The 10,649-nt window shown below is 44.1% G+C and overlaps 1 protein-coding gene across 2 annotated transcripts in view; it reads left to right on the top strand.

The window, feature by feature from the left end:
* The first annotated feature begins 219 nt into the window (after positions 1-219).
* Positions 220-10,649, top strand: part of VDAC1 (voltage dependent anion channel 1) — a 28,591-nt gene continuing 18,161 nt past the window's right edge. Inside the window, exons 1-3 of one of the 2 annotated variants that reach the window (XM_033927369.1) lie at positions 220-307; positions 7,002-7,071; positions 9,121-9,170. In XM_033927369.1, coding sequence (XP_033783260.1) covers positions 7,005-7,071; positions 9,121-9,170 — 117 coding nt within the window. In that variant the 5' untranslated portion in view covers positions 220-307; positions 7,002-7,004. Of the gene's footprint in view, positions 308-560; positions 604-7,001; positions 7,072-9,120; positions 9,171-10,649 lie in introns of those variants that run through there. The other variant, XM_033927368.1, reaches the window with a different exon arrangement.

The raw sequence follows: 10,649 nt of genomic DNA, 5'->3' as shown, positions 1-10,649 counted from the left end.
GCACTTCCTCCATCAGGCGCGCGATCAGGGAGGTCACATGACACGATTCCTGGCAAGGGGCGTGGCTGAACGCTGCCTGGGCGAACCCGCAGACCAGAGCCGCCCGGCACTGGCCACCGCAGGGGCCGACGGGACTTGTAGTTCCCCCCAGCGCTCGCCCCGACCTCCTCGAGTTCTCACTTTTCTTCCGAGCCGCGCGCGAGCTCCTGCGCGGCTTCCTTTCCCGCCCCCTGACGTCACGGCGCGCCCCGCCCCCTCCTCCTCCTCCCTGTCAATCGGCCGCCGGCTGCGGGCTCCGCGAGTCACGGTAAGGCGTTGTCGCGAGCTTCCATCCCCCCCCCCGCCACCGGGTCTTCCCCGTAGGGCGGGTTGCTGCCCCCCCCCGCTCTAACCCGAGCCAGCGAGCAGGCCGGCCACGCAGCCGAGGCATGACCTTTCCCCGATGCCTCGCGCTCTTGTGCAGCATGTGCGCCTCGCGCTCAGGGGGTTGCGCGAGATCCCGGCCCTGGTCTCCTTCCGCCGCCCAGATTCCTATGCAATGAATCAGCCCCTTTTCCTATGGCTGGCGGACTGAGCGCATTCGGAGCATGAAGTGGGCCCGAGGCATGTGCTTTACATGCATTAGATATATATAGATAGTTGAAATCCTTATTTAATTCTATGCCCCGCGCGTGGGTTAATTTTGCGTGCAGTGGAGGCGGCGACTGCAGCTCCTTCACCCTCCCATCCCAGCTCAGCTGTGGCACGGGAAGGTGACCTTCCTTTGGAGCGGCAAGGCTAGGACTTGCCATGATGCAGTGCTGCAGCAGGCCCGGACGCGGTGCCCAGCTTGCAGGGAGAAGAGGGCCAAGGAGAAGCCTCTAGTGACCTTAGCGAGGGGGAGGGGGAGCCCTAGGTTTCGTTTAATATCTTTTTAGTACTGGAAGCCAGGCCTGTTTCCAAGGCCATCCCAGTCATTGTATCCAAGTCCGATGGGTATGATGCTGAATTTTGCCCGATGTCAGCAGTTGTATTTTTCCTGGTGTCTACCGAAACTCAAATTTATTTTGGAGAAGAGCATTATGTAGCAAATTATATGAATTAAAGCAGGGAGGGCTGCAATCCAGTCGGGGTTTCAGGATTTCCCCCGATGAATTTGCATTGAAAGCAGTGCATGCGCATAGATCTCGTGCATATTCATTGGGGAAATCCTGAAAACCCGACTGGATTGCGGCCCTCAAGGAGGGACTTTGAGACCCCTGTATTAAAGCAAAGAAAATTTTTGTAAGATTAAAGAGAGCATCTGAGACTGTGAACGATTTTTCTAGGAGCATATGAATTTTGAGGCTTCAGCAGAAATAACCAAAATTTTCCACCTTCATTAAAAACTAGAGTGGTCAGCTCAGTCAGTGTTAGGGAGAAGGCCTGCCATGATAAGAAAACTAAAAACTTGTATACATATAGTTTCCTGAATATTACACACATTTTGTGTTATATGGTCCAGTTGGATATGCTATCATCTTGATTAACTGTGCCGTGCTAGCTCAAATTAAAGCACAGAGACATGTGAAGTGATTGTACCCCCCTCTCCGTTCTAGTAGTTATGGATTGATCTACCAGCAAAAACACTAGGAAAGAAGCAGCAGCTAGTGTGCTATAGAGCAGGGGTGGGGAGCCGTATTCCAGTCGGGTTTTCAGGATTTCCCCAATGAATATGCATGAGATCTATTTGCATGCACTGCTTCCAATGCATATTCATTGGGGAAATCCTGAAAACCCAACTGGAATTCGGCTCTCGAGGACCGGAGTTCCCTACCCCTGCTATAGAGGGAACTTAAGTACATTTATTAATGAAACAGTACAAACATCTTTGCTAGTTAGTATCAGTTTTAACTACAAATATGGAGTTTCATATTTGCAGAGAGCTCACTACTGAGACAGAGTAACAGAAATGAGAGCTGTAACCTGCCTGGAGCATCAGGTACAGTTCTAGCCACATTATTGGTCAGAATGGATGGGCCCATGCGAGTCTTCATATCTGCTATCATTTTCTATGGCTCCCTTCTACTAGTGTTTAGCATGCTGACAGATATTCACATGTGCTAAGTGCCACATGGCCCATAGGTATAAAATAGGACATGCAGCATTTATCCTGTGCTAAACTTTAGCAAAAGGATGGAGTCGGGTCCAGAGGAAGGCTACTAAAATGGTGCGTGGCCTTCGTCATAAGGCGTATGGGGACAGACTTAAAGATCCCAATCTGTATACTTTGGAGGAAAGGGCGGGAGCGGGGAGATATGAGGCGAGTCTCTTTCATTTGAAAGGAAGCTCTGGAATGAGAGGGCATAGGATGAAGTTAAGAGATGATAGGCTCAGGAGTAATCTAAGGAAATACTTTTTTTTACAGAATGCATGGAACAGTCTCCCGGAAGAGGTGGTGGAGACAGAAACTGTGTCTGAATTTAAGAAAGCATGGGATAAGCGCGTGAGATCTCTTAGAGAGAAAGAGATAATGGTTACTGCGGATGGGCCATTTGGCCTTATCTGCCATCTTGTTACAATGTTTCTATAACCATAAAGTTCTATGACATCACAATGCCTTAGCTAATATGGAGAGGAGGATCCCCTCTATAGCGATTAACTTGTTCTATTGATCACTCTCTCCTCAAAAATGGATTTCCTGTCCTATTAACCCTCTTTCTCCCTCCCCTCTTAAAGTCAATCAATTTGTACCTTTGCTTAATCTTTGTAAACCGCATAGAACTTCACGGTATTGCGGTATATAAGCTGTTATTATTATTATAGTGGATGCTGTGGATGGGCCATTTGGCCTTTATCTGTCATCATGTTACAATGTTTCTATAACCATAAAGTTCTATGACATCACAATACAGGTGTAAAGAGCCTTAGCCAATAGGAAGAGGAGATGCAAATGTTAAGAGCCTTAGGCTATAGGGAGAGGATGCTGCGGATGGGCCATTTGCTCTATGACCTCACAATGCAGGTGGAAAGAGCCTTAGCCAATAGGAAGAAGAGATGCAAATGTTAAGAGCCTTAGCCAATAGGGAGAGAAGGAGAAAATAGATGCTGCGGATGGAGAGACTTGAACTTTATCTGCCATCATGCTTCTATGTTAACTTCAGGTATTAATTAATATTTGAGGTTTTTAAACTGAAATTCCTTGGGGCAAGTGCATATTTCATAGCAGCATTCTGGATGATTTAAGGGGGGAAGGACTCATCTAGTCTTCCCATTTATTCTGTTATGGTTTTTTTTTTTCCTTCCTGAGAATTTCCTTTTGCCACGTTTCATTTATATCCTTTGTAGACATGCTCAGCTCTAGGTGACCCAAGGCAGTCTTGCAACACCTCAGCAGGCTGTGTGCCTCATTAAATCCCTGTAACAAGTGGGTGCTTTTCAGCAAGCTTTGCAATGGAGATGATTTTCTTGAAGGTGTTGTAATCTGTTGATAAAAGGGACGTAAATATATAAAAAAAATTCCAGGCGCGTCTTTTGTCTTTTCAAGCAGCTTTATGGATTAGGGACCTGACTCATATTTACGTTTTCTAACTCATAGCAACAGTTTCAACGTGCTCTAAAGACGCATCTCTTTAAAGCAGGAGTGTCAAAGTCCCTCCTCGATGGCCGCATTTCAGTTGGGTTTTCAGGACTTCCCCAATGAATATGCACAAGATCTATGTGCATGCACTGTTTTCAATGCATAGTCATTGGGAAAATCCTGAAACCCCGACTAGATTGCGGCCCTCAAGGAGGGACTTTGAGATCCCTGCTTTAAAGAATCTTTTGCAAGTTAGACACTTGTGACCTTCATTTGTATTTTATCATCTTTGTGAACCGCATAGAACTTAACGGTATTTGCGGTATACAAGTGAGTGTTATGTTATGCTCTTGGGCAGGGATGTCAAAGTCCCTCCTCGAGGGCCGCAATCCAGTCGGGTTTTCAGGATTCCCCCCCATGAATATGCACGAGATCTATTAGCATACAATGAAAGCAGTGCATGCAAATAGATCTCATGCATAGTCATTGGGGGAAATCCTGAAAACCCGACTGGATTGCGTCCCCCGAAGAGGGACTTTTGACACCCTTGCTCTTGGGGGCTGATGTCTATAAATGGCGCCAAAATCATCAGGCACCTAGAAAAATGGTGCCAGGATGCGTGTCGATCACACTTGGGCGCCATTTACAGAATCGCGGCTAGCGGCGCCTATTCAAAAACATAGGCACCTGAAGTGTAGGCCAGGGTTTTAAAGGCTTACATTTCAGGCACCTAAGTTTTTGGAGAATTGTGCTCTGCCCATAGAAATGCCCACTTAGGCGTTATGCGCTGCTAAAGTAATTGTGGATATCCTGAAAACCTGCGCTGCATGTTCATTGTGGATATCCTGAAAACCTGGCCTGCCAGTAGATTTCGAGGACAGGACTTGGGCAGCCCTGCTCTATACTAACTCCTATAACCCTTCACTGGAGTTCCTTTTCTATACCAATTCCTGTAAACCGTGCCGAGCTCTATGATTGTGGAGAGGATGCAGTAATCAAACTTAAGGTTTAGTTTAGTTTAAGATACAATACGGATACATGTTATTGGGCGCTGTTGGGTTGCTTTCTAATCATGGTGATCCTGTAGTTCAGGGGTTCTCAGCCAGTCAAGTTTTCAGGAAAATGCTGAACAAACGAAGTACTCACAAAAGCATCAATATTAAAAAAATAAAAAAGTGCTTTTGTGAGTACTACGTTTGTTCAGCTTTTTTCTTGTATTTTGCACTATATGTGACCTGGTGACACATTTATAAGGACTCCTGAGGCAGGCTTTTTAGCCGAAACATGGCCCGTGTCGAGTCATGTGAATGTTTGCTTCTTCTGGTTGCTAATAAAGTTCACTTGGTTTGAAGCCTTGGTTTCTTCTGCTTGTCTGTTTGCATTACCCATGCTTGAGTGCCATTTATAGAATCGGGCTCAGTGTGTGTTCTTTGATAGTAAATTGCTCCGTCAGCGTTCCCAATGGTGTAGGGTTCAAGTTGAACAGCGTAGGGCACCCCGCTAACCCCTGGATCTGGATCAGACTTCACGTATCCTTTGGCTTCTATCTCACAAGCGCAACTGAAACCACTGCAAGACTTCTGACACTAGAGTTTAATACAGGTTGATTCAGTGCATCAAATGCCAAACTTAAATCTAATAGCAGTAATAAAACGTCATCATTTAGATCAGGGATGTCAAAATCTCTCCTGGAGGGCCGCAATCCAGTCGGGTTTTCAGGATTTCCCCAATGAATTTGCATGAGATCTATTCATTGGGGAAATCCTGAAAACCCGACTGGATTGCGGCCCTCCAGGAGGGACTTTGACACCCCTGATTTAGATATTCTCTTTAATAGAAAGAAAGCACCACATTCCTCGATTAAGCTACTTTTACTTCCAGGTGTTTACCGCTTTCTTTTGCTCTCTTGGTAAGTGTCTGATGATTGTGCTCATAGTTACTGTAAACATTCTCGATTCTTAGGCTTTGTAGAGTCCCAGACAGTTGAGTTTGCTCCTGAGCTATTCTTGTTCAGTCCAGAATATATTGTTTTGATGGCTAAACCTGGCTGTACTTTCAGGGGTGTGGTAGACTCTTTTTATCAGCATTAGCAGCTGGTGAAAAAGATTCTCTGGCTAGCAGCTTGTCAGAACTGGTTGAAGTTGAGTGTAAATGGATGGTATGTTCATGGAGTTAGATAGGGTATAGTAGAAACCACTTAAATAATGGAGCAAGAGAGGTTAAAAGCAGCTTTATTTTTACCACTTTGCACCTTCTTCCTGATTCTTTGGGCTTTCAGATAACAAAGCAAAATGTGGAACTGATGTTCTGGATGAAAAATGTATTAACAGCCAAAATTATTCAAATGACGAGCAGGAGGAGATGCTCATTGTTTGAATAAGCCAAAGAAAGGAGAAGCTTCCAGAGCCATTTTTGGAAGACTGTTCCAGACTTCTTAAAATTGATATAATTTCATATTTAAAAAACACCCATGGATCCCAGAGAAAGGCTACATTTAGCCAAAACACAATCTGTGTTGGGTCTGGAATGTTCATCATTCTTTTTTTTGTAATCTTTATTGATTTTCCAAACTTCCATTGTGCAAACAAAAAATTTCAAAATACATAATGATACAAGAAAAGCACATTAAACTTCTAGACATTAATGAACAAATATTTTCCCCCACCCCCCACCAGATAATCAGAAAGACGATACCTACCAGAAACTACCCATATGTTCCCTGAATTAAAGTCCAGTGAAAACCCCTCCTACCCACTAACCCTGGATGTGTATGCTAAAAGGTCAACAAAATAAATTATCATTCCTTACAATACTTAGCCAATGGTTCCCAAACATCCATAAAATTCTTGTACCATCCCCGTTGTATGACCAAATGTTCATCATTCTTCGTATGTCAGCCATATTGAATGCATTGCTTTTATTTTGGTTGTTAATAAACTTTTCATCCAGAACATTGGTTCTACATTTGGGATTCTCCTCTTTTGTGGAACTGTGTGGGTTTTCTTCTCTTTTTGTTGTTTGGCTCTTTCAGATAACAATCCTCGCTTGATTCAGCAGTTCCATGAGGCCTCAAAGGCAACTGCTTGAGGTTTTTCCTTTCGCTTCATGTTTTAATCCCCTTTCCTTCAGGCCTGTAGGTTTCAGCCAGGGACTCATTAGCATTTAGAAGTCTATAAGAACATAAGAAATGCCTTCGCCGGATCAGACCCTAGGTCCATCCTGTCCGGCGACCTGCACGCGCGGAGGCCAATCCCAGTGTTCCCTGCTAATACCTTGTTTACCCGTATCCCTTATTGGTCTTCATGGTGGACCTTGAACAAAAAGAATGTCCTTTTGAAATGTCTATTGCGGTTTTTATATCTAAGAATGATACATCATACGACACTTTGGATTTTGACACACAGTTGACTTGTATTTGAAAATGTTGTCTTGTTTGTCTAATCTAGCCTTTTTTTATTGACAGGACATGGCAGTGCCACCAGCTTATGTTGACCTAGGAAAAGCTGCCCGAGACGTTTTCACCAAGGGATATGGTAAATGCTATTAACAGGAACCTGTGGAGATCTTGTATGTAGATACATTAGAGGAAAGGAGAGCCACCAACCCATACCCTGCTGCTAAAATTTTTGTAGAGTGACACAATGTATTTGTTGCGATTTTATTATTTTACTGGGAAGAAACTATAAGCTAACTTTCCAATTTGTCTCTTGGGTATGAAAATACAAATTTGGAAGTACAGATGTGTCCGGTTAACTTCTTCTAAATATAGAATAAGGATAGTCATAGAAATAAAGCATAATCATCCTGATACACAGTTTTGAACATCGCACAATCCTCGATGCCTAGGGGTATGTAGTTTAGTTAGAAAAGGAATATCAAATTATTAATAATGCCCAGTAAAATAATAACATCACAAAACTCTAAATGAAGTGTGTTGAAAGCAAGTGGGAAAACAGCCGTGTTCAGTGAGGGTGTATTTATATGTATACATGCATGTTTATGTGTACACATGGGACGGGGAAAAATTTATTCCTGTTACATTCTCTACTTGGGAGATCAGTATAGAACATTGAATCAATAAATAGTGTGAAAAGTTTCAGCCTCTGATAGCCAGAGCTGCTATTGTGACATCATAATGCCTCATTCCACCAATGCCTAAGAGCCAACCTCATCAGTGGTGTCACAATGGCTCGATTGTCCTTTACGTGGCTCACTTTTACTACATTATGATGTCTAGAGTGGTGCAATAATATCAGTGGCAGTTACAAGGCTTTGTAGTTTTCTGTAAGTATGTGCCAGTTGCCAATAGCGTCTGCTTTGCAGATTTACATATTTACTTTCCCAAAGCAGGGGCAGACATTTACATCAACTGTCATAAGGCCCTGGTCCTGTAAATGGTGCCTAAAAATAGGTGACAAGGGGCGCAGTGCACAGTGGCTGTCAATCTTCAGTTAGGTGCAGTTTATCAAAATGTGTCCAGCGGCACCTAATTTGCTAGGCGTCAAAATCTTAAGCGCTCCCTATTTATGTTAGAATTTTCTTGGCCAAAACACTAACTCCTACGTCCACTTTAGGAGCCTACATGGAAAACGCAGCCGAAACCCGCCCACTGTCTGGTAGGCGCCTCAGGCTAGGCACCTGACTAGCAATTAATTTTAATTGAAGCCTATTATTGAGCCAGTTAACCTCCCCCCTCCCCTTTTTACAAAACCGCACTAGACGCAGCGGTATCAGCTCCGATGCTCATAGGAATTCTATAAGCGTCAGAGCTGTTACCGCTGCGACCAGTGATAAAAAACGGTTTTGTAAAATGGGGGGGTAAAGTTGTTAGCACCGATTAAGCTAATTAAGTTAAGCACCTAAATTGGCTTCTTTTATAGAATCTAAGCCTATATGGGCACTCGTAAAAACAAGCATGTGTTTGCCTGGTTACACTAGTATTCTATAAATAAGACTGTTCCTGCTTTTTCTTCATTGAATAGGGGTGTTCATGACACCTACAAATACACTTCTCCCTCCCATGGTGGTTAGGGACAAAGCCGACCTGCGAATATTTAAAAAAATGCGAATAATATTCGGTCTAGTTCTGCCCCTAACCCCCGCTTCCCCCTGGCTATTTTAAGCCCAGTAAGCACCCCCTTAAGCCTTACCTGGTGGTCTAGCGGGTTTTTGGGCAGGAGCGATCTTCCCACGCTCCTGCCCCGTGCAGATCGCTCACAGGAAATGGCTGCCTTGAGCTCCCATCGTTTCTCGAGACGACGACGGGAGCTCAAGGCGGCCATTTCCTGTGATCGCTTCATGCTAGACCACCAGATAAGGCTTGGGGGGTGGGGGGGGGGGGGGGGCGGCTTACAGGGCTTAAAATAGCCCGAAAAAAAGAAAAAGAAATTTTTGGTTTAAAATCGCGAATAAGTGAATCCATAGATACAGAAGCCGCGAATGCGGAAGGGGAAGTGTAGCTGCTGTCTTAACGAATAGCCCTCTTTGTGTAGATATAGACACAGACCCAGGTCATAAACACCAACATATATTGGAAGAGTAAATGTACAAAATAGTTATCTTTTGTTTTTTTTATTTTCTAGGATTTGGGTTAATAAAACTTGATCTGAAAACAAAATCTGCAAATGGATTGGTAAGTTTGAATCGGAAGAGCACAATTTTGGATTTGTGTTTGTCCCTAACAATAAACTCCAGCTAATCTCAAAGGGGTTATTTAACTTCACTTTTACATCCTGGATGTTTTTGCTTCACGCAGGAGAAAGGGGGCAGGATAATTTTTGAGGAGTAAAGTTTGCATTGCCAAGTTGTAATCATTCCTTGTATGAGAAGAGACACCGTTAATATAGCGTGAGAGCTGGAGAAGGGGAACATTGTACTTCGCTTATCTCCTTTCTAAGGGGTATTTAGGATAGGTTACATTATACAGACCGAATCTAGTAGGGATTGTGAACTTTAGAATAGTTTTACTGGGCCCATCAAGCCCAGTAGCCCATCCTCACGGTGGCCAATCCGGGTCACAAGTACCTGACAAAAACCCAAATAGTAGCAAGCAGTGGCTTCCACCATATCTGTCTCAATAACAGCCTATGGACTTTTCCTCCAAGTTGTCCAAGCCTTTCTTAAAACCAGCTTTGTTAACCGCTCTTACCTCATCCTCTGGCAATGCGTTCCAGAGCTTCACTATTCTCTGAGTGAAGAAAATATTTCCTCCTATTGGTTTTAAAAGTATTTCCCCACATTTCTCATGTTATTGTGTGCTTCTTGACCCTCTCCAGGAGGCACACCTAGCCATGCATGTTTTCAGGATTACCACAGTCATTATTTATGAGGAAGATTTGCATGAAATAAGTGTCCACTGTATCATTCTTGAAATCATCAAAGGCCAACGGGCCAGATGTGCTTCCAGGCGAGGGGGTTGGGAAACGCTGCTAAAGGGTTACACTGTGCGCAGAATTGAATCGGTTCAGCGGACGGCCACCAGGATGATCTCGGGGCTCAAGGGTCTCTCGTACGAAGAGAGACTGAACAAATTGCAGCTCTACACTCTCGAGGAACGTAGAGAGAGAGGAGACATAATCGAAACATTTAAGTACCTCACGGGACGTGTCGAAGTGGAAGATGATATTTTCTTTCTCAAGGCACCCTCGGCCACAAGAGGGCACCCGCTCAAACTCAGGGGCGGAAAATTTCATGGCAACACCAGAAAGTATTTCTTCACAGAGAGAGTGGTTGATCATTGGAACAAGCTTCCAGTGCAGGTGATCGAGGCAGACAGCGTGCCAGACTTTAAGAATAAATGGGATATCCATGTGGGATCCCTACGAGGGTCAAGATAAGAAAATTGGGTCATTAGGGCATAGACAGGGGGTGGGTAAGCAGAGTGGGCAGACTTGATGGGCTGTAGCCCTTTTCTGCCGTCATCTATGTTTCTAATTCATAAACAGTCAGGTTTTGTTCTTCCTTTTTCATGCGTGAGTATCCCAGGCTGTATTTAACCAGAAAATTCATCAGCAAGGTGTAGGAACCACTAAAATGTCCAGATTCACAGTTTATGATAATAGCTGAGGCTTCCACATTGTTGTTTGTGGCTTGCTTTTTTTTTTCTTAATGG

Source organism: Geotrypetes seraphini, chromosome 18 (assembly GCF_902459505.1).
Source record: "Geotrypetes seraphini chromosome 18, aGeoSer1.1, whole genome shotgun sequence".
NCBI lineage: Eukaryota > Metazoa > Chordata > Amphibia > Gymnophiona > Dermophiidae > Geotrypetes > Geotrypetes seraphini.
The sequence above is the reverse complement of the archived record's forward strand: the minus strand, read 5'-3'. Positions and strand labels throughout refer to the sequence as shown.